This window comes from Lissotriton helveticus, chromosome 4_1, assembly GCF_964261635.1.
Source record: "Lissotriton helveticus chromosome 4_1, aLisHel1.1, whole genome shotgun sequence".
NCBI lineage: Eukaryota > Metazoa > Chordata > Amphibia > Caudata > Salamandridae > Lissotriton > Lissotriton helveticus.
Window position 1 is genome coordinate 703093933 of NC_136063.1, and position 21401 is coordinate 703115333.

At 47.7% G+C, this 21401-nt stretch overlaps 1 protein-coding gene across 1 annotated transcript in view; it reads left to right on the top strand.

The window, feature by feature from the left end:
• PRKDC (protein kinase, DNA-activated, catalytic subunit) overlaps positions 1–21401 on the top strand; it is a 3158350-nt gene that overhangs the window by 1534270 nt on the left and 1602679 nt on the right. Inside the window, exon 59 of the mRNA XM_078687323.1 lies at positions 16655–16867. Within this exon, the coding sequence (XP_078543449.1) occupies positions 16655–16867 (213 nt within the window). The remainder of the gene's footprint in view (positions 1–16654; positions 16868–21401) is intronic.

Sequence of the window (21401 nt, forward strand, 5' to 3'; positions counted from 1 at the left end):
AAGATACACCGCCATTCGAGCCTTGGTATGTGAATGAGGGTTTTTTATCGGCACCGGAAACGAATTGAGAATAAACCCTGGTTACTCAGGACAAGTGATCCCTTCCCCCATTGTTTTTTTGATATTAAAACTAAGGAAGCTGAAAGGATCACAGACTTTTCCTTCTCCCCCTTTCTGATATAAAGCATCTGGTATATGCTGTACGCTAATTATAGTGGCCACCCTGTACAAGTCCAAACAACCCTTATTGATGATTAGGTTAAAGACAACCTTTATTGAAAGCTAGTGGTAGCTATGGAGAGCAGCCTTCAGGCTAAGTCTCAAAGGAATGTAAAGCAGCTTGTTTTACTAGTGTATAACCTCCTGAATAACCAAATGAAAGGAGAACCACACAAGGAATATATAAAATATGTGTTTATTACTAAACACAAACAGTGGGCTCCAGGGGGAGACCAAACCATATACTAAGAAAGTGGTATAACAACCACAACTTGACTAGACACAGTGACTAGGGCACATAGAATCGCTGGGACGCCAAGAAACCACCCAAATTAGTGACACAGGAGCCCCACGGAGGACAGGTGCAGTGCAAGAACACGGACGCGAGCTCCGTACAACTCTATGGGAAAGTCGCTGTTGGAATTTTAAACATTAAGTACACTTCGGAGAGAACTTTGAGCAAACCGTTTCAAACATAGAAGGTTCTAAGGCCAGCACCCTTGTGAGTACCGGAGTGCCCGTGTTACCTAGCCCAGGGAAGCCGGGTGCATAGGTGTCAAGTGATGTCGGGAATCTTTGTCGTTTTCAATGGCATGATGCAGAAAAGTGCTGCTGCCGGGAAGATGAAAAGTGTCCAATGTGATCCATGCCTGGATCGGAGATAAGAAGAACCTGAAAGCAGAGGGGACAGTCTGGGTCACTTCGGGGTGACTAGGGGCTCGGTAGACGAATGCCCACCGATGTCGGGTGCTTCAGGTGAGTTGATGCGATGCTTGACTATGCAGCCACAGGGACCAGGAGGGGTCGAGGACGACCAAAGTCCGGAGGTGAGCTGTCCCATGAAGAATGTAGAGTGCTGGGGGGGGGGGGGGAGGTCATTGTCCATATGGAATACCAACAATCCTTGGCAACTGCAACCCACGCGGTCAGAGGAAATCAGCTTCGGTGAGGGCCAGCAACGTCCTGGGGTCTCTCCAAGCAATGGAGAGTCAGGGCATGTCTGGAGCAATCAGGAAAGCCCACGGAAGGTTAAAGACACCTTCACAGGGACCCACAGGCCAACGGACCAGGGATCGCGAAGGGACCTCGAGAGGAATCCCAAAATACCAGCCCGCGGAGCACTCGTAGAGTGTAGGTCGGTAATCTTCGGTGGGAACACTGCTCGGGTTCACGACTACAAGTAGCCCAAAACACAGCCCCAGGGGTCGCCGGAAAGCATATGCTGCTGCAAATGTACACTGTGCACAGGGGTTTGGGTTGCACGGTCCCCACGAGGGATACGGGCCTCAGAATAGCTGAGAGCGCAGATCAACCTCAGAGACCACGGGAACCCATCTCTGTGTTTTTTATTTTTAAACTCTTTTTATTTGCTAAGTAAGTCAATGCGGTCAGTACATTTGTATGATCGAGTCAGACACGGCACCAGAAAATACATGAATAATGAGTTACACAGTATGAAAGAAATCAGCATTTGGAACACAGTAGTTTCAGTCTATAGTCTCCATGCCGGAACGGTGGGTCAGAGAAGGCTCACAGATGTTACCTCTGAAGTCGTTCCAGCGCGATCACACCTCCCCCCATTTACGTGGGCACCCTTGTGCCATGTATACAGTCTTTTCTTGCAGCATGCACCAGTCCATGTCCCTTTTCCATTCAGTTAGTGTCGGCGTTGCAGGAGCGCCCCATAATCGAGTGATGTTTCTTTTTGCCACCATTTGCCCAAGCGTGACCCAGAGCTTCCCTTTCGTAGGCAAATCTGTGGGCTCCCAGATGTTTAAGGGGCATCTCTCAGCCTCTGGTCGCAGTTCTACCTCCCACACCTCTTGCATGCAGCACACCACACGTCTCCAGTACCTTCGCACCATAGGGCAATCCCATAGTATATGAAAGAAAGAGCCTGTTTCTCCACAGCCCCTCCTGCAAAGCCCCTCCCCTCCTCTACCCATTAACATCAGCCTAGTACAGGAGAGATAAACTCTGTGTAATATTTTAAGTTGAATGAGCCTTAATCTAGACGAAATTGCCACCTCCTTAGGGGAGGCCAACGCACTCATCCATTCCTCATCATCGTTCTCCAGCCCATCCGCTTCCCACCTCCCCTTAAGGGAAAGGAGTGTATCCGGGGAATTGTTTATTAGTTTTTTGTATGTGAGGGAGATGGCGTGTTCTGGCATGTGCCTATCTAGCAGTCTGTCTTCGAGTGGAGAGGTTTGTGGGGGTTTGGCCCCCGGGGGTATGTTAGTCTGGAGAGAATGTCTGACATGCCTATATCTAAAGTACTCAGTTTGGGCTAGTTCATAAGTTTCCTGCAGGTAGGTAAAGGATCTAACTCCTTGGGGCCCCCATAGATCTTTAATGTGAGAGATACCGATAAGGTCCCAGTTATGGAAACCCTTCATTTTTCCCAAGTTGCCTAATTTTTCGGACGACCATAGTGGAGTGGCCATGGTAAGAACATTGGACCAGCCACGTTTCCGCTGTGCCATTTGCCATATTTGCACCGAGTGTTTAGTTGGTCCTGTGAGCAGGTATTTACCGGGTCGAGAATAGAGTGCGGCTTCAAAGCTCCCTCCGGGGAGTAGCCATCTGTCCATCCCATACCCTGGGTCATTTCCGTCACTATATGTTCCCTGGTTAATCGCGGAGAGGTGTGCGGCCCAGTAGTACTTGCGGATATCAGGGAGGGCTATCCCTCCGTCGTACCAACCCAATGTAAGTTTGTGTAGCGCTATTCTAGGCTTACCAGACCAGAGTATGTCTCGCTGTGCCGCTTCCACTGCTATAAAATAAGAGTTTGGCACCAGGTCCGGGTAGTTCTGAAGTGCGTATAGAAACCTCGGCAGGGCCATCATTTTAAAAAGGGCTGCACGGCCCAGCAGGGATAGTGGTAGTTTTTGCCAAGTATTGGAATCGCGTTGGAGCCGCCTGAGAGGCGGTAGTAGGTTTCTTTCGTACATCTTAGTCTTGTCTGTGGAGACAAAGATCCCCAGGTATTTGAAACCGTCCTTCGCCAACGTGATCGGGCAAGTACTGGGAAGCCCAGGGGAGCTGCCATGTTGGGCGTAAAGAAGAGACTTGCTCCAGTTGATCCGGAACCCGGAGTTCCTCCCGAAACTCGTAAATATGTCAAGTGCCGCCATAATGGACCTCCGGGGTCTCGTTAGGTAGAGGAGGCTGTCATCAGCCTACAGGGAGATCTTGTCCTCCCAGCCATCCGCCCATCGGATCCCTTTGAGAGCAAGCGGTTCAAGGGAGAGTACAAACAGGAGGGGGGAAAGCGGGCAGCCCTGTCTGGTCCCCCTTTCCAGGGCAAAGATCTCAGAGACCTTGTTATTAACTACCACTTGGGCTAGTGGCTCTGTATAGAGGAAGTTTGGGCCGAATCCCAATTTACGGAGGGAGCACCGCGATCATGTAGGGCCATTCTAGGGTGTCAAATGCCATAGTGGCATCAAGAGAAACCACCACCGCATCTTCTTGCAGGGTGTGACACCTTCCCAGTACACCATTGAGGCGACGAAGGTTGAGCGCCGTATTGCGATGGGGCATAAAGCCCGATTGGTCTGGGTGGACTAAAGCGGGTAGGACCGACTGGAGCCTGTTGGCGAGAGTTTTGGCTAGTATTTTAGGTTCCGCGTTAAGCAGCGAAATAGGTCTATATGATGCGCAGGACGCTCCCGGTTTCCCTTCTTTCGGTATGGCTACAATAGTGGCTATGCGTTGGTCGCACGGCAAGGATCCCGCCGCCTTGCTATCCTCAAACATGTGTTTAAGGTGTGAACTGAGGGCGTCCGGTTTTAGCTTGTAAAGCTCAATCGGAAGACCGTTAGGTCCAAGAGCTTTACCTGGGTGGAGGTCTGTGATTGCACGCTCCAGCTCGGTGGTGCCGAGTGGGAGCTCCAGGGCGTCTCGGTCAACGTCTGACAGGCGTGGCATCCGAATGTCTGCCAATAAAGCTACGGTCTGACCCCTTACTATAGACCTGCTGGAAGTGCCTTGCAAATTCCGCAACAATCTCACGGGGCTCCGTAACCACAGCCCCGGAAGCCGTGCGTATTTCTGGCACGACCCTATTCGCCTGCTGCTTACGCTCAAGCCATGCCAGAAGTTTACCAGCTTTGTCGCCCTGATCGTAGATCCTACCTGTCCTATCTCTAGCCACAGTTTTGGCCGCCTCCGTAACCAACTCCCTATATTCCGCCGTTTTACGGTGTAGCTGGTGTTGCGTCCTTTGTTTCCGATCCGAGCGTGCAGCCTCCTCCAGCGTCCTAAGGTCTGTTTAAATAGATTTAATCTGCGCCTCTTTGTCTTTGCGGCGGCCGGCAATTGCCGACAGGGCCTCTCCCCTAAGCACGGTTTTAAATGCCTCCCATAGTGTTACAGAGGAGCTCACTGACCCAACATTATGTTCGAAGTATCTAGTTATGGAGAGGGTCAGCATTTTTCTAAGCTCTTCACTTTTAAGGTACCAGGCATTTATCGGTGTTATGCAGCCCTCTCGTCTAGTCCCGACCGTAATGTGTGCCCAAACTGGTGAATGGTCGGAGATACCCCTAGCTAGGTGTGTGGCGTCTTGTATGACAGTATTTTTTGAAGTGGAGTTAGTATATAGTCCAGTAGGGAGAATGAGTGGTGTGGGCCAGAGAAGAAAGTGAAGTGAGCGTCAGTGGGGTGCATCGTTCGCCACACGTTTGTCAACCCAAAGGCCTCTAAAAAGTCAGCCAGCCATTTTTGCCCTTGGGGTGTGTCTCTGGGACGGTGTCTATCTAAGGTTCCTGAGACTACTGCATTGAAGTCCCCCCCGATAATTAGCTGACCATCAGGAAGGGAGAGTAGGAGTTTGCCCAGGTCTGCGTAGGATTGGGTTTGAAGACCAGGTGGGATATAAGAGGAGATTAGATTTAACCTGCGACCCTCCCACCTTCCTGACAGTGCTGCAAAGCGGCCCTGCGGGTCTGTATCTGTGTGGTCAATGAGGAGGGGCAGGGAACGGCGCAGAAGGATTCCCACACCTCTGGAGCCAGAAGTGAAGCCGGAGTGAACCGCCAGAGTGTATCCCCATTTATTGAGGGCCTGGCACGCGTTACCCAGCAGGTGAGTTTCTTGCAGTAGTACTGCATCGGGGAGGTGGCGTTTAATAAATTGTAAGACGACAGTCCGCTTAAGCCTGTCCCCCAACCCGTTCACATTCCAGCTGAGGCCCTTAAGACCCTTGTCCCACCTCTTAGCCATATCCGTTACTGTACGAGAAAATCTGACCATGCACTCTGGTGCGTCCCTCGACTCGGCTCAGTGTAACAATACGTGACCGTAAAAGCCTCCCTCCCCCCCCCCCACAATTCAAAACAGTGCAGAGATAGGTACACATTTCAAGGGGCCCATAACCTCTTACTTCCGGCCCCGATGATCGCACACTCCCTCCCCCCGAACAAACCCACCCCACCCTGCTCCCTGCTCTGTAGGTTTAAAACGACCCACTACTCCAATTAGCAGAGCGCCTTACGCCCAACCCCGAGAGAGGGAACCACCCCCCCCCCGAGGAACTCTGTTAGGGAGAACGTGGGCCGGCCCCAACTCCAGCCGCCATACCTGTGCTGCCCCCAGACCAGAAGTCCCTTGTTTCTGTGTGGCACTCTAGGATAAGTCCCATAGTCTCGGATTCAATGGACGGACGGGGTCGCTGCCCAGCCCAGTAACACAACACGTATCCCACATACATAAGTCATACATTACAGTTCGGCAAAGCGTGGTTCCGCCGTCCGAGTCCTATCGTGCTGCTGTGTCACGGAGTGAATCCCAGCGGGGACTGCTCGATCTGGAACGCCATGACCTTTGGCTGCGCTCATCTCCCTCCGATCTCCCCGCTGCAGATCCAGGGGAAGGGGCACCGGTCTCCCTCCAGTCGTCGCGATCTTGTCGCGCCCGTGTCTCCGGTGCTGCCGGGTCAAGCCACTCCTGGACCGCCGCTGGTGAAGTGAAGAATAGGGACTTGCCCCCCGCAATAATTTGAGTTTAGCAGGGAAGAACATCATATATTTGACGCCCCGTTCTCGGAGCGCCGCTTTAACTCCCAGGAAGGAGCGCCGTTCCTGCTGTACCTGCAGTGTAAAGTCAGGGAAAAATCGGATGGTAGCCCCCTCGTATTGCAGATTTCCCTGTTGTCTTGCCGCTTGGAGGATGGCATCGCGGTCCCTATAGTTCAATATTTTGGCGATGATGGTTCTCGGCGGAGCCCCCGGCTTGGGCTTGGGGACCGGGGCACGGTAAGCTCGTTCAACTGTAAAGATCTTGGAGAGTCTCTTTGGCTTCAGGTGGTGGAGAATAAGATCCTCCAGAAACAGTTCCACACTGTGCTCCTCCGTTCCTTCCGGCACACCTACCACGCGGATATTACTCCTTCGGGGCCTCCCTTCCTGGTCCTCGAGTCGCAGGGCCATTTGGCAGTGCTGGTGGACGAGCTCGTTGATCCGACCTTCAAGCCGTTTTTCCGAGGCCTGCAATGTCTTAATGTCCGTTTAGTTAGTTTTAGACCTATCCGTGGTCTTGCCTAGGTCTGTGCGTAGCAGGTTTACCTCAATGGAGATCTTGTCCATTTTCGTCTCGAGGTTAGTGCCCAGCGTCTGGATTGCGGCCATTATGGAGGTCAAGGAGGGCTCTGCCTGGGCCGTCGTGTCCTCGACTGTCGCTCCAGACTGCACCTGTCCCATCGGCACCGCATACTTATCGAGTTTGTTGGTCTGGGTCGACGTACCCCCTTTGGGTCGCATGTTGGATACCGCTGCCCTCACTGCCAAATCTCTGGGCCTCCGGCCTGTGGGTCATTGGTAGTGATGTCCTGCGCAACCACCTCTTCGTCGCCAGGTCAATGTCTCATCCGCGTGGCAGGGCAGCTCCGCCACCCCTCGTCTTTATGTGCAGCACCTCTCAAGGCCTCAGCCTGCGAACCGCACCCAGGGGCGTCTCCCCTGCGGCGCAAAACCGCCCAGTACTCCAACGCCAGCTGGACGACCAAGGCTTCCCCCCCGCCACCTCCAGGCCCGGGGCTCTCACGTCCCGCCCTCGTCTCAGGGCTACTGCCTGGCCAGGCCCACGGCGTGGCGATCTGCTTTTCCGGCCACTGCGCCGCCTACACCAGCAGCTTATGATCCTCAGGCCCACCCCCGCGGCACGATTTTCCTCGCGGCGAAGTGTCGCCGATTCCCCCTTTCTCCAGGATGTATGCAGCACACACGGGGCCGGTAGTGATGGCCGATGGAGCTCGGGTGACGCCCCTTCAGGCTCCTGTGCCCCTTTGCCGGCTTGGTACTTGGCCCACACAAGATTGAGGTCCGCAGCGCGGTCCGGCGCCGATTTGGGCCCCGCCCAAAGGAGAGACGGCCTAACTCTGGCCCAGTCCTCGAAGATAGGCCGTGAAGCTGGGCCCTCTATTACGGCAGCTCCCGGCTCACAGGCTCCAGGCCGTTTCTCCGGGCCCCCCGCCGCACTGGAGATCGCGGCTCTGTGCCCCCGCTGGGTCCTAGGAATCCGCTCAAGGCACGGAGCGGTAGCGCCTCACCTCAGGGGGCCGGTGCGCCGATGGAGAGGCGCCCCAGCCAGGATTTCGTGCCGGATTTAGAGGGGACAGCAGAAGTTCCAACGGAGCCCGGGGATTAGGCGGCCATCTTAATCGACGCCTGGCCACGCCCCCCCATCTCTGTGTTGCAGAAATCTCCGGAGTCCTCAGGAGCTTTGTAGATGCAAACCGGTCAGATACGTTTAGGTGCCTGCTTAGCAGGGGAGTAACTCCTTTACTCCAAGGGAGATTCTTCAGTCGTCCAGCGTCGTGCAGATCGTCGAAGTACTTGGTTTCTGTAGCAGAGTTTAGTCCAGGTAAAATCTAAAGCTCTGTAGTCAGGGGTTCCTAATTTACACCCGAAGAAGGGGTGGGACAAATTCTGGGGACCCACCTATGGGAGGGTCAGGGCAGAGGGGGCTATACCCATGTCCTTTGTCCAGTTTCGCGCCAGAGAAGGAGCAAATGGCTCCTGCAACCGGTTTGAGCTGAACTATGTACAGGGACACCAAATGTGTCCCTAGTGCAGACATCAAAGCACTCTGAGTGCACCCACCCAGCCTCAATACACTAAAGCCTGTCTGGGAGGTGGTTACTCCTCCCTTACAGGAAACCTATTGTCAAGCCTTCCCTTGCTGGAGTTTCGTCCAGCAGCAGGAGGGCAGACTCGTGTCTGTGGCTGGCAGCATCCATTTTGTGATGCCAGGTTCTGTTAAGCTGGTACCTGGTGTACCGGTGTTGCCATATTTCTCCCTCTAGGAGGGTGGATTCATACCTCCCCGCCAGTTACTGGCGGGTAGTTATGATTCCAAGGTGTTTGACACCAAACACAACATGTTTCCTTGCAGCCGTTATAAAGTTAGCATTTACCGCGAGATTATAATGCACTTAGAAGTATATGGTTTGCTGCATCACAAAAACCTCCCTGATATAGGTTCCGAAGGCTGCAGAGGGGCTCTGCTCATGCAGGAGTACCCTCTCACATAAAACCCAGCACCCTGCCTTCAGGATTGATAAGGCCTGCCATAGGGGTGACTAATAGGTTTATATGTGAAGTAATATAAGGTAGATATAGTAAACCTGTATCTAATTAAGGGATGCATGCGCCACCTTACACAGGCTGCTGTAGCAGACCTGTGGTGTCATTTTGAATGGTCTCCCAGGGGTGGCATAATACATGCTGCAGCCCCTGGGAGGCCTCTGGGGGACCTATGCCCTGGGTACATAGTATACCATATACTAGGAACTTATAAGAGTACCCCAGAATCCAATCTGGAGTGTACCTAAAGTACATGCAATCAATTTAGAGGAGAAAGCAGCTAGGCTGGGGTCCTGGATGGCAGGATCCCAGCCAGTCTAAGTCGAATACAGTGAAACATCAGCAAAAAGTTGGGGTAACTATAAGAAGCAGATCCTACTCTCCTTCAGTTGTTAGGTGCCTGTATACATATTTTAATTCAATGGACTCCTTCTCTTCTTCTGGTCGACGTGTTTCCGCCCACTGAGTCGGGCCTCATCGGGACATGGGTAACACAACACAACCAAACCTCACCTACAAAACAATTATACATACATTAAAACCATGTAGCCTCTGCCTTTGCAACAGTCAATGCCATGTTAGTTGCCATGCATGTCCATTAAAAAAGCTCAATTTTAATTGTGACCACCACAATAAACCGTCGGATAGACAATATAGCCAATGTGTGCTACATACTTCCTCATGCTGTCTGTAACAGGGAACCAGAAACACCTTTGTGAAGCACACCGCTCTTGTGTGCAACAAATCATGCATTCAAACTACTTATTCTTGTCATTCACCTCGTAACACCTCCCCAGTGCTCATCACATGCACTGTGTGGTCTTCGTGTGGAATTAACCTTATCCACCGAATAAAAATAATGACAAGCGACCTACTCATGAGTGAGCTTGCCGCACCACTGGGCATGTGTACTTAGCGTTGTCAGTCGTCTGCACCTAGAGGGGTCAAATCATACCTCTTAGTGAATAGCTGCCCTCTACAAGGTACATATATACACCCGGTGCCACACCGGGGATAGGTCTCTAAAGAACCTTCAATCTATCCCCTGCAGTATGTCGCCAATTCCACACATCGTTGTGCGAGCTGCAAAAAACTTTGGGTTGCAGAAATCTTCACCTTTTCGTTCTGTGGGCAAAAAACAAACATATGTACTAACTACAGGCACATACACAAGACCTGAGGCGTAGTCACAGTCACACTAATCGGGCGGCTGCCAACTCACACAAGCGGCAGCACCCCCTCGCATATCTAGTCTCACTTTCTGGTCTTCACCGGAGCATTTTTCTTTCCTCAGCTTCACTTCTTCTGCACCGTGGGAAAGTTCTCCTCGTGGCTGCCTCCAGGCTGGCCCCCACCCCTTCAATTGTAAAGGAGCATGGCCGTATCATGTGAGTGACGTGCCCGTGACGTGCCATGCATAACATTGCACGCCCACCTTCAGGGGGTGTCAACAAACAATGCCTAGTTCTGCGTATCTAGGCACCATCGCCACACTGTGTTACAAAACTTCAAAACCTTATTGCCCCTTCAGTTACACATTACTGCAAATATCGCGGGCCCATCGCCCGATGCGTTTGTGTATGTCTAACAAGGTTGCATATGTACTATATCCAACAGCTACCTGAACCTTGTGCTCACTTGTGGTGTGGCCCAATCAACTAGGTGATCTGCAGAAAAACTGTTGGTTACCTGGCTCCCTCCTCATCAGGACTATTCTTATATTCAGGCCCTCGCCTCCTATAGAATCAGTGGTTCTCACTCATTCCTCACACACACGCTGAGGTGGCAAAAGTGAGTATTGTCGAACCGACGGATTAGTTAAAATGGAAGTGACAACCCAGACTTGCGGTTCTGTAATTGTACTTGTATCAGAACCACACACAAGAGTACACAGCATGGAACGCCACTATGTCCAACACTTGTGGATTTCCATTAATTATTGTAACGCTCTGCACCAACTTGGTGCCGGTGCCCTGCAACATCACTGCCCTGATTAGTTCAAGTAGTTATACAGCTCAGATACCAGCAACATCAGCATTAGTGGTAGAACGATCTGTTCATGAAATCATCATAATGCAGATACAGTTATAGCCTTCATGGAAGATGACTGTATCAATGCCCATATTTCATCATGTTCATTTAGCCCCTGTGTGGCAGTTCTATATTTCTCAATCATGCTTGCTTCCAATCTATCTAACTTCCTCTGAAGATTAGCCCCAGTTGCATTCATTACCACTACCAGCACAGACCATTGTATCTCATTTTCATTATGGTCCATCGGTTGATAATGTTGGACCAGAGGGGCGCCCTGTACTTTGCATCTTATTCTCGATTTCTTTTGAATGATGCAAATTTTCACAGCTTGCCTGGTTTGGCCTATATAGAACAATCCACATGGACATTTGAGGCAGTAGATTACATTCTTGGTATTGCAGTTCAAAAAGATCCTTTCGTGATGTTCCTTTTATCCGTTTATGATGGATTTAGAATCCATTGTCTTTTGGCATGCAGCACAATTGTGACATTTAAAATGTCCAACTACTGAAGGGAGGCCAAGCATGCCTCTTGGATCTTTCTTTGAATCCCCAGGTCTAGTGGATCTAACTGTCTGTTGGCTAATATTTCTACCTCTCCGAATAGCAAACAGCGGCTGGGGGATGCTCCGATGTCTGATCATCCTCAAATTCCTTTTTATAATCTTTTTTAATGTGTTCGCTTTCGGATTGTACGTCAACACGCATGTGAGTGGATTCGCCTCAGGACGGGTTCTTGTGACCAATAACTCCCTTGGTGTAAACCACGATCTTTTGAGAGCATTTCAGACCAGTTTGGTCGAGTAACCTCGCTCCACTAGTTTAGTCTTTAATTTATCTGCATTCTCAAAGTAGTCTTGCTTGTTGGTACAATTCCTGTGAATTCTGAGAATTCTGAGAAATTGCCCATAGGGCAATTTCTCTTTCAAGCTCCTAGGATGGCCACAGTGCAAGAGTGTATTTCTGTCTGTAGGCTTAGTATATAGGCTAACCCCAAGTGTGCCCTCTTTGTTCCTGATTCATACATCCAGAAAATCAAGCTTTTCTTTGCTGTGTGCTACTGTGAACTTCAAGTCCGGTGTTCCTGCATTCAGCCATCCATGAAACAATTGTAGCCCCTTGTAATCAATATCCTACAACATCATGATGTCGTCTATATATCGCAACCATTTCCCTATGTGTCTCTGAAAGGGATTCTCTTGACTTTATATCCACTTTTTTTCAAAACAATTCATCACTAAATTCGCTATCTCCGGTGCAAAGCAACACCCAATTGCCACTCCTTTTATTTGTAAAAACAAACTGTTTTTGAAAGTAAAGAAATTATTCTTAAGGCACAAATTGGCTATTGCTGTAAGAAACTCTGTTGGTACTGAGTGTGGTTGTTCTCTCTAATTCAGGGTGTCTCTCAACACTATTAGCGCCTCGTTCTGCGGAATATTAGTGTATAGCTCTTCTATGTCGAAAGACACCAATAGCTATTTTTCTGCATAGAAAGACAGGTTTTCTATTTTACTGATAAGATCCATTGAGTCCCTCACAAACTACCTTGTTTCTATCACAAAGCGTCTTAAAAAGGTTCCAACATATTTCGCTAGTTGCTCCAACATTGAGCCACATACTGACATAATTGGTCTGCCAGGGGGATTCTCTAAGCTTTTATGAATCTTAGGCAAAACATAGATCATGGGCATTCTTTCAGATGTACATGTAAGAACTTCATATTCTTGTTTACAAATCCAACCCTCTTCTAGCGCCTGTGTCGTGAGGTTCTTTATCTCCACCTTCAGTTGCACAGTGGAGTTGTAGTCTCTCCTTCTGTAATGCATGATGTTATTTTTTTTGTGGTTTTTTTTCGGTTGCACCAATAAAACCATTTTTGTCATACTTTGTTTGAATCGGTTTTATTATTGCAAATATATCAAAAGGAGGGACTTTGTTTACACAGCTTGAAACCTACAACCCTATGTAGGGCCGGCCGCGTTGTATAGGGAAGCGTGGAGAGACTGTGGTGACATAGATCATGTACGCATTACACAGCAAGTCACCTACAACCCACATATTGGTCCGGCCACGTTTTACAGTGTGTGGCGCATAGGGTTGCTTTGTGGTAGCATTTCAAGACCCTTGATCAACAAGCATAGTTCGATAACAAGAATGGATGAGAGAAAAAGCGGCAAAGAGCTTGTAGACCAGAACGGATTAAGTATTAGTAAAGAGACTAGATCCACACCTGCCTGGGCTCATTGAACCAGACCAGGTTGGCTTCATTCGACATTGCCAGGGGGCAGACAATGTTCGTAGAATTGCGCACCTTGTAGGTAAGGTACAACACTGGAACATACCGGCATGTCTGTTATCGCTCGACGCAGAAAAGGCGTTCGATTGGGTGGACTGGACCTTCCTTCGGGCAGTACTACAAAAAATTGGACTATGCCAATTCATGATAGCCAGAATCATGGCCCACTATCTTTTCCCCACAAGCACGGGTGCGAGTCAACGGCCAACTCAGGAACTTCATCTCCATACGACGGGGCACCCGCAGGGCTGTCCTTTCTCTCCCCTGCTGTTTTCCCTTGTGGTAGAACCTCTGGCCATGATGATCCGCCAGGCCTCCGTCGTTCATAGTATTCCCCATGGCGGTCAACAGCATAAAGTAGCTCTTTTAGCTGAAGACCTTATCCTCACGTTATCTCGCCCACACACCTCTCTCCCAGCGATTCTTTCTTTGCTGCAGTCCTTCGAGCTGGCCTCGGGACTTAAAATTAATCATGGAAAGTCTTGGCCATTGAATCTGATGATTCCTGAGGAGGAAATACCTGCGTTGAAATCTCTTGTCCCCTATCATAACCTCCCGTCAGTGTCTCTCCACCAAATGCCGTACATTTGGCGGAGAGACACTGACGGGAAGTTACGGTCGTTATCGACCAGTCGGCAGCAATCAGATAGTGTTCGACCGCTTCGTCTGCGAACAGAGGCACGGAGCATCTTGGGTGCATTTACATCAGGGTCATTATGGTCTTCTAATTCCACGTTCGAATAACGACTGCTACAAGATTGGCCCATGACAAAGGGACTGGTAAGTCCCGAAATGCATTTGGCTCCATCAAACAAGCTGTCGACAACTTAGACATCGAATGACCTACAAGTTGAATCGAAATACAATGTAACAAGTTTTTTTAATGAGATATATATATATGTTTTGTAAAAAAAAATCTGATTTGAATAATTGAATATACAAAACTGATTTTGGGTATACGATTGTAATGTATATGAAAGTTAATATGCATTGTTTATTAAAAAGTGTTTAAAATAAGGAAGGCTCTCTTCAGTGAACAGTGCGCAGTATATCTAGGTTCACTGAACGCCAGGGCGGATGAACTTAGCCGCAGGTGCATGATGGATCACAGATGGCGTCTTCACTCCGACGTGGCGCAAGGTCTCTTTCAACAGTGGGTAGAGCTTTGGTTAGATGTATTCACCACTGAAGAGAAAGCTCAATGTCAGCAATTCTGCGCGTTTGAATTTCCAAGGTAGCACTTGCTAGGCGACGCTTTTCGTCGCAAGTAGAGTTGCGGTCTGTTGTACGCCTTTCCACCTGTACCACTTGTGCCCAGAGTGCTGAAGAAAATCAGGCGTGACCGGGCCCAAGTCATTCTTGTGGCACCGTACTGGGCTCGAAGAGTTTGGTATCACAAGCTACTCAGTATGACGACCGATCCCCCAATCCGACTGCCTCTCGGGAGGATCTTCTGTCGCAGCAGCAGGGGACAGTCCTCCACCCGAACCTGTCCAGTCTCCACCTCTTTGCGTGGAGATTGAGCAGCGGCAGTTGATTCCTTTTGACTTGCCTCCTGAAGTCTGTGATGTCATTCTGGCAGCCAGGCGTCCCTCCACTAAGTTGGTATACGCCTGCAGGTGGAACAAATTTGTGGCATGGTGCACAGCAAATGCTGTGGATCCCCTTTCTGCCCCTCTTTCAGAAGTTCTTTTGTTCCTTCTTTCCTTGGCCCAACAGGGCTCTGCTCTGGGCACTATCAAGGGCTATCATTCTGCTATTGCGGCCTTTCTCAGGCTCCCTGATCAGCCCTCTCTTTTCAAGTCCCCTGTTGTAAATAGATTTCTCAAAGGCATTACTCACCTTTTCCCTCCTATTCCTTTCGTAATGCCACAGTGGGACATGAATCTGGTTCTTACATATTTAATGTGCGCTCCCTTTGAGTCCTCATTGTCTGCTGACTCTGAAGACAGCTTTCCTGGTTGCCATCACCTCTGCCAGGAGGATGAGAGAGCTCCAGGGTCCTTCTTGTAAACCTCCTTTTCTTTCTGTCCATCCGGACAAGGTTGTGCTCAGAAACCATCCATCCTTTCTGCCAAAGGTTGTCACTGCCTTTCACATTGGGAAGATCATCACTTTGCCCACCTTCTTTCCGCCTCCCCATCCTTCCAGAGATTGAGAGGCTCCACTGTCTGGACCCAAAACGTGCGCTCTCATTTTACCTGAACCGCACACAACAGTTCCGGGTGGATGACCAGCTCTTTGTTGGCTTAGATGGTGCCAAGAAAGGTCATGCTGTACACAAGTGGACTAACTCCCGATGGGTTATCTCATGTATTAAAGCCTGTTATTCTCTGGCTAAAAAGGAGCCTCCCGTGGGGCTGTGTGCCCATTCCACCAGGGCGACGGCTGCCACTACGGTGTTGAGACGTGGTGTCCCCTTACAAGACATCTGTCAGGCAGGTACGTGGGCCTCGTTGCGCACTTTTACTAAGCACTACTGCCTGGACAGCCAAGTCCGGAAAGACAGCTTCTTTGGCTGTTCTGTTCTCCGGGACTTCCTGGTGTGATCTTGGTCCGCAGACCCACCACCGGGGTCGTATTGCTGGGGTATCTTTCTAAAGTAAGGAATCTATCACTATGTGTTTCTTTCAGATAAACAACTTACCTTCGGTAACTATATATCTGTAAGAAACATTAGTAGTGATAGATTCCTTACCGCTCCACCCATCCTCCCCGTTGTGCGAACTGATTTCTAAGTTTAAGGTCATCCCTTTCAGGGCCCTAGTTTCAAGGCACCAGTGGTCAGTATCTTGCCTGGCTCTGCTTTTCTGGCACGGAAAGTTGTGTACAGAACTTACGTCAGCGCACAAGGGCAGCATCTAAGTAGCTGCCGCGAAGTCATCTCGGCTACCACGACACCAACGACGGACGCAAAGCTGCACGACGCCACCTTCCGACTTGCAGGGGTACTGCTGACGAAAACCTTCGGGATCTAGTCTGCCTGCGGGTACTTCTAAGGTAAGGAATCTATCACTACTAATGTTACTTACCGAAGGGAAGTAACTTGTTCTTATATAACAGATCTTCAAATGAAAACAAATAGGTTCTCAAATGTGCAGACATTACAAGTTATGGATGACAGTGGGCATGAACTCAATATACTGTTATAAAAATGATTGGCTTTACCCAGATCATTCTTCTGCGAATAGTTTGCCACTATTTGCTTTCTTTTTCTTTGGATGCATTTTTATGTCCTGAAGCAGCTGATGAAGATAGTGGTAGCTGACTCTTTTTATTCCTGATGAGGAAACGTTTGATGTTTACAGATTCAACAAATGTGCTTATTTTAGACACTTTTATTTTATGTACCTAATCATCACACACTATATGCTATGGCAGTGTCCTCTCGCTTTCCATGGGGCAGAAATAATCAGATAAAACATTTTTATAAATGAATTGTATAGGTTGTAATTATTTTGCCTACATTTTTAGCTTTTGCTTATGCATCTGGTATATTTCTTTATTTCTAGGTGGGAGAAGTTTCAATTGGCTGACTGGAAGTAGTATGGACACTCTTACAGATTATGTTGTTCCTACAGCCTCAGATTCCCTATCTTCTACTTTATTCTTTCAAAACAAAAGAAATTTGAAGTCAGCAAGGGCACCTTTTAAGCCCCTTGGACCAAATTTTGGAAGGAAGCGGCTGGGTTTGCCAGGAGATGAGGTTGACACCAAAGCAAAAGGTACTGAACTTCCTTAAAGAATCACTGTAAATGTATTTGTTCTTCACGTAGTTCTGTCTTCTTTCTTGTTTATACCAGCATAGTATTTTTGTTGTTTCCTGCTTTTCCCGGTCTTTTCTCTCTATTCTTTATACCATTGGTATAAACAAATGAGAATTGCTAATCAGAATTAATAGCTGGTTTTATAAAGTTAGAAAATGTATAACAAAGCATAGAATCCTAAAGTAACCGTAGTAGAAAACATAAATGCGCAAGGACTAAATAACGTAAAAAATGTATGACAAGGGCTAATAAAATTATGTGGTGATGTATTCAAAGAAAAACACGTTTGTCTCAGGGTTTGGACATTCTGTGATCATGGCAAGGTCTGCCTCTTGTTTCTGCTAGATCACTTAGAAACTTTTGATGTCTGCCACTAAACATCTGTACATGTTTTATGAATTTGTGGGAATTATAACTGCTGTGCTAAAGGGATTCTCAACCTTTTTGAAGGAAAGAGTCTGTATGTTTTGTATTGATTTTTCACGATTCCTGGCTGGTGGGGTGCTGCATGACCTGACTTTATCACCCATTGTTTTCAAACTCTGTTCTGTTCCTGGGCACTATATCTCAAGCGACAGTGGAAAAACACTATTATTATGCAGATGATAAACAGTTATACCTCGGAGTATCCTCTCTGGGATTAGCTAATTAAGCTAAAAAAAACTGATGTCTTAAATTTGGGGAACTGGAATGCAGCTTTCCTCCAAAACTAAACTAAGCAAGACCATATTTCTAGTCTTCCACTCAGGCCAAGGTTATCCAGAAATGTAACTATGGCTTGAGTGAGGCAAACCCCAATATTGTTGTGCTACTTTATATTTGTAAAGTGCAAACCCCTATAGGTAATTGACTCCTGAAGTAGTCAAACAAGATATCAGTAACCTGGGCACATACATCTTTGAAAATTGATGTGATGTTTTAAAATGTTTTCTGAAAGGAAACAGGAATATGATGCAGCAGTTTTTTATTAAAAAAATTGTTTCAAAAATTAGAAGCTTTAACTGAGAAAACATCTGTTTTTAATTTTCAGTCTGTGAACCGTGAGATATGTGTCTAAAGAGAAACTGAAGAACTTGTGCTTTTGGAATCATAAGAAAATTCTCCTTTATAAAGGAAAATAGTATTTTACATTCTTCTGTGCTCAGGACATATAACCTTCAAAGAACCCCTTGAGGAAATTGAAAGGCATCATTTACTATTGGGGATGCATGGTTGAATCTTTGGACTGGTTTACTAATTAATCTGGATATTTGTGGATTATTTGGAGTCTCTTCATTAGCGTTTTTGCCACTTGAATATAAAGCCCTGACATAATCTAATTGCACTCTAACCAAAGCCATCCCTGTTGTAATACGTCACGCATAGCAAGCAACAGCAAAAGGTTCCATAGTTTTCTTGTGTTGGAGGATAACACTGAGCTAACTTTGCTACCTGGTCTATTAGATTTAGGTCTGCATCAATCTTCAAGCCCATGTTTTGACAACCCTGGATGATTTGAGGAATTCACCAAGGGCACTAGCAAATAATCTAGAATTCCTTAGGTTTTCATTCCCATCAGCCACTAAGATTTACTTTGCTGCTTTTTAATTTTAACCAGTTTCTTAACAGCCAGTTGATGATCGCCATCAGGTATTTAAAACTGCCTCTGACCTTCCTATCCACACTCACTTTCAGGAGGATTTGGGTGTTGTCTGCATGGATGTAAAATTGAAGGTCAAAGTTGCAGACAAGTTGGCTTGGGAAATGACTAAAATATAGCAAAAGAGCAGATCGCTGTGAAACAGCATGACATTTTGCCGAAGTTGTATGTCAGAGGGGATAATGTTTACCTTTATGGTGCATTCACTTAGAGTAGGATGAAACTATTGTTGGACAGTCCCCCTGGTCGGGAGTGTCAAAGGCTATAGCGTAGTCTGATAATATCACAGCATTGACACCATCTTTATTGGTGGGTGTACGTGATCAAGTGCTGCCAGTAACACTGACTCCATATGGTAGTGAGGCTAGAAACCACACTGTGCATCAAACATAATATCATAATCTTCCAAATACAATTTCTGAATTTTTTCAGAGTCACTACAACTGTCCTCTAGCAGCTGCATTTACTAGAGGCAAACCGCTCTTCCCCTCCACCCACACTTCTCCAATAAATTGTTCAGTCCACCACCATACCAGGGAAGAGGTGTGTGGCAGCGGCCAGGGTGGCTGACTCCGGGCCATGGAGTTCACGGTTCGATCCCCGGTGCCGGCATGCAGATCAGCCCAGCACCATGTGACTCTGTTCAAGAGCTCACTTAATTTTCCCGACTGCCCAGAGCGGCTTCATGCACTCGGGTACTTTTTCACACTTTACAAATACTGGACATTTACATTTACCATGCCTGTATGGTTGGAGTAGAGGAGGTACACAAAATTGGAGAAGGCCTTCTACAGATCCAAGTTTGCGCCTCTTAATAGAGGTAGCAATTCTGTGGACCATTTGGTCACAATCGTTATTTGCGATGTCAATAGCTCAGACTCACGTAAATGTGAGACCTGTTGCATTGCAAATGCTTGTTTATTTTACCGAAGGACATTAAAAGATGCTGCCTAAAAACAGCCCTGGCAGTTCTTCGGTTACAAATGAACCATTGGGAGTGCAGCTGGACCACGCCACTATTTATTTTATTTTACCAAAGGACGTTTAAATATGTTGAGTTGAGCCAAAGCAATGTATCTCCCTAATTTAAATAAAAGCTATAAATGTACCGTAAAGCTGGAGTACAAGTTTAAAGTTACATAGGTGGAGCTCAAAATTTTTGTTTTTATGCTGCCTTGTGTAGCGGTGTGACTAAATCCTAGTGCATTGGCATTTGTTCTGGGAAAAAAGGAGCCTAAAAGTCTGCTGTTGTGTGAAAACTTAGCATGGGTCCTACAGTTGCGAAAGCAAACCAGGACGAGCTAATGAAGTGAAAAGAAGCCTTGTTGTACAGATCGTAATGTGGGATGCAGATCAGTAACCTACAGAAAACAACAGGATGATAAACTCAGGGGAAAGAAAAGTACGTGGATAAAGCTGCTACCTAAATACAGCTCCAGCTTTTTTTGCTTTAAATATATTTACATATGTTTTGATGTGTATCGCAAGCTTACAAAAAATATATTACGGTGAGCCACAACAATGCATTTAACTTATTAAAATAAAAACCATGAACCGTCCATTAAGTTAAAGCAGGACTTTAATTTAAAAGTAAGTTGTGTAGCCCATTAAAGATTAAATATGTACTGTTCACTCGATGCACCAAAAAAACACAGACCACCTAATTCATCCTTCTACACAACATTGTTATGTTACTCTTTAAAAAATATAGGGAGATTAAGTGCTTTGTCCAAAATCAGACGCTGTTGAGAAAAATATTACATTAAAACCGTGCTTTATGTATGTAGTGGTATTTTAAACATGGGGAAAGTGAAGTGCTAAATATGAGCTTGTGGTTTCTGCTGCTCAACAGGAGCACCTAAAATCAACAGAAATACTTAAGCTGCAGTCCAGGACACCTGTATTGTTAAATGCGTGTAGGGAAATAAACTGATTTGTGCAAAATCACACCCTATTGAGCAACATTTGAGAATGGAACCTGGTTTCCGAGCTCGTACAGTTAGAAGTTTTGTCCTTGAAAGCACATTCCCTTCATATTTACACGGGTTGTTTGCTTCCTGTTAGGCAGGCTAAAAAAAGAACTATGTTGTCTGAAGCTGCTGCCTATTCAAAGCCTTGGCAGATGCAAGGTTACAAATTAAGCATTGAGAGTGCGACTGAAGCCACAAGTGTTGTCCTTTAAAGTACATTCCCTTCATATTTACATGGGTTGTGCGCTGCCTGTTAGGCAGGCTAAAAAAGAAGTATGTTGCCTGAAGCTGCTGCCTAAAAAAGTCCCGGCAGTTGCAAGGTTACAAATTAAGCATTGGGAGTGCGACTGGAGCCAGAAGTTTTGTCCTTTAAAGCACATTCCCTTGATATTTACATGGGTTGTACACTGCTTGTTAGGCAGGCAAAAAAAATAATATAACATTGTTTAAAACTGCTGTCTGGGGGGCGTGGCTAGCGTCCAGCCAAGATGGCCGCAGCTTAGGAGAGCTCTGTGAACCGACGAACTTCCCCACGAAATCTGCGTAATTATCCTGCCCGAAAACAGCGCCACTGCAGCAGATTGGAAACCGGAGCATCTCCGCTATGAGAAGAGCCTGCCAGCGTCGCGGGCGCCCTGCCCCGGCCAAGTTCCACTGCTGTGCAAATCGCGGTCTGCTATAACCGCCGGAGCCGGGGACTAAATTAAGACGGAGACCCAGAGGCTAGTGTGGCGGGAAGGGCGCCACACTTCAGTAGCAGCTGCGGGGCCGGCGCCGCGCACCGGGACCCTCGATGACATCAGCCCATGGTGGGGGAGCACTCTTGCATCTGAAGCGGACACGAGCAGGCCCGGAATTGGGCTGGGTGCGGAGCGGGCAGCCT